This window comes from Suncus etruscus, unplaced genomic scaffold (genome assembly GCF_024139225.1).
Source record: "Suncus etruscus isolate mSunEtr1 unplaced genomic scaffold, mSunEtr1.pri.cur scaffold_85_ctg1, whole genome shotgun sequence".
Taxonomy (NCBI): Eukaryota; Metazoa; Chordata; class Mammalia; order Eulipotyphla; family Soricidae; genus Suncus; species Suncus etruscus.
In genome coordinates, this window is record NW_026060403.1 from 21,916 (window position 1) to 28,401 (window position 6,486).

General features: G+C 50.8%; 1 protein-coding gene across 1 annotated transcript; it reads left to right on the forward strand.

Annotated features, from left to right (window-relative positions):
* Positions 1-1,019: 1,019 nt before the first annotated feature.
* LOC126000717 (Golgi associated RAB2 interactor protein 3-like) lies at positions 1,020-4,363 on the forward strand. Its single transcript, XM_049767858.1, has 2 exons — positions 1,020-1,628; positions 3,314-4,363. The coding sequence occupies exons 1-2, from the start codon at positions 1,020-1,022 to the stop codon at positions 4,361-4,363; spliced, it is 1,659 nt and encodes a 552-aa protein (XP_049623815.1).
* Positions 4,364-6,486: the final 2,123 nt, after the last annotated feature.

A 6,486-nucleotide genomic window follows, 5' to 3' on the forward strand; every position in this document is an offset into this window, starting at 1 on the left:
TTCTCTTTTGGCATAACTATAAATCGTGCAAGCCTTATATAATAAGACATGAATATTTATTGTATCCCAGCACATGAAAAGGAACATTCTGGAGCAGTAGTTTTCAGCTGTTGTTTCTTTTTTTTTTTTTTTTTTTTGGTCATACTCTGTGATGCTCAGGGGTTACTCCTGGCTATGTGCTCACAAATCGTTCCTGGCTTGAGGGGCCATATGGGACACGGGGATCTAACTGCAGTCCGTCCTAGGCTAGCAAGGGCAAGGCAGACACCTTACAGCCTGCACCACTGCTCCAGCCCCATCAGCTGTTTTATACTCTTGCATGTCTACAGGCATAAAAGCAGTTGAGAATTAACTTTTGGGCCACAGTGTTGATTAATTGTCTACAAACTGGTGCTCAGACAAATGTCAGCCTTAGATGAAGGGAACAGGTTCTAGAAATAATCTATTAGGGATTCTAAGACCATAGTGAAGATTGCCTGGACACTGAAGATGAGCGGAAATATGCTTCCCTAAATATGCTTCTTTGGCATAAGGATTATCTTCCTCTGGCTTTTTTTTTGGGGGGGGGGTGTCACATATGGCAGTGCTCAGAGTTACTCTTGGCTCTGCACTCAGAAATTTTTTCTGGTAGGCTCAGTGGAACCTAAGGGATGCTGGGGATCAAACCCAGGCAGAACAGGCAAAATTCGACTTGTTTTCCATCTGTGTTATCTTCTTGACCAGTGTACACACATCACTTGAAGCTCCCTTTGGAATCTCTTCCATCCCCAATCGCTTTGCCATGAGATTGGGAAAGGAGTTGCTCTGACCTTTACAGACAAATCCTCGGGCTTCTGGAGGCTGGTGGTTGGTTTGGGGTGTGGGGCACTGGGCGGAGGGATGGCACTGATGACAGGTCACAAAGGGCCATGCAGGACAAAGGGGAAGTCTGGGAGTCTAAGACAGAGCCTCACAGGGGTTGGGCAACTTCCTCGGCTCCCTTCTCTCAGGATTGGATCGGTGGCCGGTGGAGCTGAACCATGAGCAGCAGTGAATCTCTGTTACCATATTACACGGCCCAAAGCTACCGGGCCACGAGTGTTTTCAACACATCAATGGGGGATCTCCAGCGGCAACTCTACAAGGGCGGGGAGTATGACATCTTTAAGTATGCACCAATATTTGAGAGCGATTTCATCCAGATCACCAAGAAGGGGGAAGTGATGGACGTGCACAACCGAGTGCGTATGGTGACCGTGGGCATCGCCTCCACCAGCCCAGTCCTGCCGCTCCCTGATGTCATGCTGCTGGCCCGGCCTACCAAGGCAAGCAATGAGCACCAAGGCCAAGTCCAAACCCGGCCCACCAAGGGGAGAGGCGGCAAACCCACCAAGGTCCTGGAACTCACCCGCCTCCTGCCCCTGAAGTTTGTCAAGATCACAGTCCATGACCGCCAGAAGCAGCAGTTGCGTCTCAAACTGGCCACAGGCCGCACATTCTATCTGCAGCTCTGCCCGGCTTCTGATGCGCGTGAGGACCTCTTCAGCTATTGGGAGAAGCTTGTCTACCTGCTCAGACCCTCGATGGAAAGCTGCAGCAGCACTCCTACTCTCCAACCTGGCGACGTGACCACCTCGGACAAGACCATGGTGAGTTGCTCGGGGGATCACAGGGGGCCATGTGCCCTGTAATATGACTCAGACTCAGCGGGTCGCCCCATGGCACACAGTGGGGGGAATTTCCAGTGCTGCTCACACAAGGGTCCCTGCATTTAGTTCTCTTACTATTATTTGGAGGGGGGGGGGACTAGTGGCTACCAGTGGTGATCAGGGATTCTTCTGGCTCTGCACGCAGGGATCACTCCTGGTAGGCCTTGGGGAACTCTCTGGAGTTCTGGGAACCAACCCCAGGTTGACTGCATTGAAGGCAAGTGCCTTCTCTGTACTTCCACTCTCCACTGCCCTGGAACTTATTTGGCTCTTGATTATTTTTAATAGATTGTTTTTGGTCACATCCAGTAATGCTAAAGGGCTACTCCTGACTCTGCACACAGGAATTACTCCTGGCAGTGCTCAGGTACCATAAGGGATACTGGGTATGGGATCTGGGTTGACAGTGTGCAAGGCAAGTGGCCTACTCACTGTTAGATCAGTTTGTCCCTGCATTTGGCTCTCAAGTTCAGAATTTCTTAGTCAGAAGTCATGCCCTATATCTTTGGACCCTCCCTGGGGCCCCCAATATAACCCAGGGGTGTCTACAGATAAAAATTGCATTTATATTGAGGGAACTGTATGAAAATAGGGGACCAAGTATAGATGGGGGTTCACAGAAAGGCAAGAAGGGGGACATTGATGCAGAGGGATTGGAGAGATAATACAGCAGGCAGGGTGCTTGTCTTATATGTGTTCAAGCCAGATTCAATCCCTGGAGAAACATATGGACCTCTGAGCCTGCCAGACGTGATTCCTGAGTGCAGAGCCAGGAGTAGAGCTCCACTTGGGGTGAACCATGAACAAAAGCAAACAAACAAAAACAAAATAGAGGCTGATGTATACATGATGGATGGCGGATCTAGACCCTCTGTTTGGTCTCCCGGTCTCCATCACCTGACCACTGTCACCAGTGTTGTCTTCTCCATGGGGACTATGGCTATGGGTGTGAGAAAGTCTTCTTTCCTTTGGCTTCCATTGGAATGCATGCAATTTGAAGTTTCTCCTGCTGTGTCACCAGTTACTACCCACCTGCCTTCACTACCCACTTCTCAGAATCCAGCCTAGGAGAGGTCTGGGCTGAAAAGATGGCAGTGCCCCCTTATGGTCTCAGGGGTCACTCCTGAGCCTCTAAAGCACTGCTCAGCATAGCCCCTGAGCACTGCTAGATATGCATAGACACGCACACACAGATCTAGTAAGCACACTTGTATAAAATGCAAACATGATTGTACAAGAAGTTTCTTGCTGCTTTTCTGGCATCAGGCCGTGTATGTAAAATAGAGGGTCAGGTCAGAGATAGGAAAACTTGTAGGGCACCTGCATGTAGTCAACCCAGGTTCCATCCCTGATATTCCATATTGTCTTCTGAGTCCGGTATGAGTGAGTCCTAAGTCCAGAACCAGGAGCAAGCCATGGACACTGATGGGTGTGTCCCAAACACCAAAAGAAAACAAAGAGCCCTCAGGGCCTGTTGGATAGGGTGCAGAGCAGACCTGGACCCTCTCCAAAGTTCTGATCCCAAATGTTTCAGGGGTCAGTCAGGATAGGGAAGGGGCAATGATCAGTCCATCTGTCCCCTTAGCCTTGCCCCCACCATGCCCCCTGTGTCTCCTCTTTTCCAGGTCTCGGAGCTGCAAGACGAAGGGGACAGGTATGCACTCAGATATAACAAAGCCCAGGACATCCGCGGCATCACCTCTTCAGCTTATGCAGGGGGCGAGGGCAACCTGCCCACCGCGCCCACCCCCACCCCTACCCCCACCTCAGAGACCACTTTAGCTGGGAGCCTGGCTTTGGCAATGGGCGCCAACACGGGAGCTATGGCCATGACCACCGGTGGCAAGGCCAACCAGAATACCACAGCCATGACTGGCATGTCCTCCCCAGCCTCCGAGGAGCTGAGCAGCACTTTTCCCGTCTCTGGGGCCATCGCCCTGTCCACCGAGAATACCACTATGGCAGTGGCAGGCAGAACCAGCAAGTTCACTCAGGGCAGGAGCTCAAGAAACAAGGCAAAGGTGGGAGCCAAAACAGACCAAGTCCCCGAGAAGGAAACTGGCCCAGCTGCGGGCCCCCTGGTGTCCATGAGCAATCGGGAGGGGAGTAAGAGGTCCCACAAGCACAGCTCCAAGGAACGCAAGGAGAAAAAGGAAAAGGAGAAGGACAAGAGTTCCTCCAGAAAGAGCAGGTCCCGGGGGCACAGGTCCCAAGAAGGCCACTCACAACGCAGCTCTGACAAGCCCAAGCACCAATCTTCCTCCTTCCGCAAATCTTCGCACAAATCCTCCCAGCGCTCAGTCTCGGGTGGGGGCAGCCGGAAAGAAGGCAAGAAGAAAGGGAAGGGCCACAGCCAGAAGGGCCGGGGGAGCTCGAAGAAAAGCAGCCGGAGAAGCTCAGCCAAGAAGTCTGTGTCCTCGCAGAAGGCCAGTAACAGTCGATCCACCACCACCAGCTCAGGGACGCTGAGCAAGAAACTCAGCAAGAAGAGCTCTTTTTTCAAGAACTTCAGAACACTGCTTTCCTCTGATCGAAGCATGGACTTAGTGACCAAGACTGTGGAACAGCGCTTGGAGACGACAGTGGAGCAGTCTGCCGAGGACGACGTGGAAATCTCCAGCTTCGTGACATCTGAGACAAGGGAGACCATCGTTATAGAAACCAAGGCCCTTTAGATCTGAGCCTGGGGCAGAGCTGCCATTTGAGACCCAGTTTCAGTGGAGCATCGAAACTGTCTTGAATAAATGAAACCTCCACCTCCATGCGTGAGGCACCTTTTGTGCTGGTCAGTAGGTCCCCTGGGCCAGGAGCTTGACTGCAGCCAGATCCCCAGTTCAACAGAGCCTTTCTTTCTGGTCCCCCAAGAGAGGGGGCCAGAGTCATCCCCCAAAGACTACAAACTACATCGCATGTCTCCCCTTCACCTCCCATGCCCACTTTTTTTTTCTTTAGGGGCTTCTGGGCTACAACTGATGGTGCTCAGGGATTATCCTAGCTCTGCACTCAGGGCTCACTCTTGGCAGACTTGGGACTGTCAGGGGTACTGGGGATTGAATCTGGGTCAGTGCATGGAGGCAAATGTCTTGCCCACTGGACTATTTTTCGGGTTCTCCATTTGTCCTTGACCTTTCCCCTCCCCTCCTTGAGGTCTTTCAGTCCAGTCCCTAGCTTCAGAAAAGCATTAGGAGGGTAAGAAAGGACCAGAGCTAGAGGACAGTGGGAAGGGCATTTGCTTTGCTCATGGTTGACCTGGGTTCTATCCTCAGCATCCCTTACTGTCCCCGAGCACAGCTTGGAGTGATCCCTCAGCACAGAGCCAGAAGGAATATCAGAGCACAGCTGATTGTGACCTCAAACAAACAAACAAACAAGTTTATAAAGGAAAAAGAGAGGCCAAAGCAATAGTACAGTGAGTCAGGCACTTGGCTCACACACAGCTAACCTGGATTCTATCTCCAGGCTCCATACAGGACTTTGAGCATCTCTTGGAGTGATTCCTGAGTGCAGAGTCAGGAGTAACCCCTTAGCAATAGAAGGTGTAGTCCAAAATAATTGAAATTATAAAAATAAAGATATAAAAAGTATGAGGAGGTGACTCAGAGGGTGGGGTTAGGGGAGGGTGATTTATAAGCTCTGAGTGCAGGACTATTGGGTATGAACCCTGATATTACATGCCCCCACATGCCCAGAACTGCTGGGAATGACTCCAAGAGCACTATTCTGGGGATACCCCCCCAAGTGCCACCTTGTGTCCCGCTCTTTGAAAAAAAATTGTAGAGCTCGGGATTTTTGTTTTGTTTTGTGGCCACATTCAGCTGTGATTAGTACTAACTCCTGGCTCTGCACTTAGGAATTACTCCTGGCAGACTCCGGAGAACCTTTTGGGATGCCAGGGATTGAACCCAAGTTCAACCCAAGCTGTGTTCAGTGCAAGTGCCTGACCTGCTGTAATATCTGTCTGGATGCTGGGGTTGGGGATTTAATTAGGCACTGGCAGCCAACATGTTGAGTTTGTGCATTTTTAGAATTCTACTACAGCATATCATTTCTGTATTGTCTTTGGCTGCTGTGTGTGTGTGTGTGTGTGTGTGTGTGTGTATGTGTGTGTATGTAGGAGCTAAAGCAGCAAGGCACTTGCCTTGCATACAATATGGACCCCGTACCTTGCATGGAGTGCACTTTTGAATGTAGATCCAGGAGTACCTCCTGAGCACTGCCTGGTATGGTCCTCAAACCAAAGCACAGCAGTAGGGTGTTTGCCTTACACGCAGCCAATGCTGGACAGACCCCGGTTCGATTCCTGGTATCCCATATGGTCCTCCCAACCTGCCAGGAGTAATTTCTGATCATAGAGGCAGGAGGAGCCTCGGAGTGCTGCCATGTGTGACCCCCCAAAAATACATATACTCTTTTGTTTCTGGTTTGTTGTTATTGCCATTGATTTTTGTTGATGTTGTTGTTTGGTTTTCAGGTTACACCCGGCAGTTCTCAGGGGTTACTCCTGGCTCTGCACTCAAATCGCTCTGGCAGGCAGGGGATACCATATGGGATGTCGGGAATCGAACTACCATCTGTCGTCCTGGGTCGGCCACATGCAAGGCAAAAATCCCTACCACTGTATTATCTCTCTGGCCCCTGCCATGAATTTTGGGACTGTAACAGGCAGTGCTCAAGGCTTCTTCTTAGCTCTGTTAGGCATCACTCCTGATTGGGCTTAGGATGAAATGAACTGCAAGACCAGTGTCCTTTCCAACACTGTGCTATCACTCAGGTCCTAAGAGTGACACTCTTTTCCATG

Bases quoted from the DNA above. Each gene is read 5' to 3' on its own strand.
- LOC126000717 (XM_049767858.1), top strand. From the start codon at position 1,020: ATGAGCAGCAGTGAATCTCTGTTACCATATTACACGGCCCAAAGCTAC. The intron at 1,629-3,313 runs GTGAGTTGCTCG...CCTCTTTTCCAG, and splicing joins CCACCTCGGACAAGACCATG to GTCTCGGAGCTGCAAGACGA.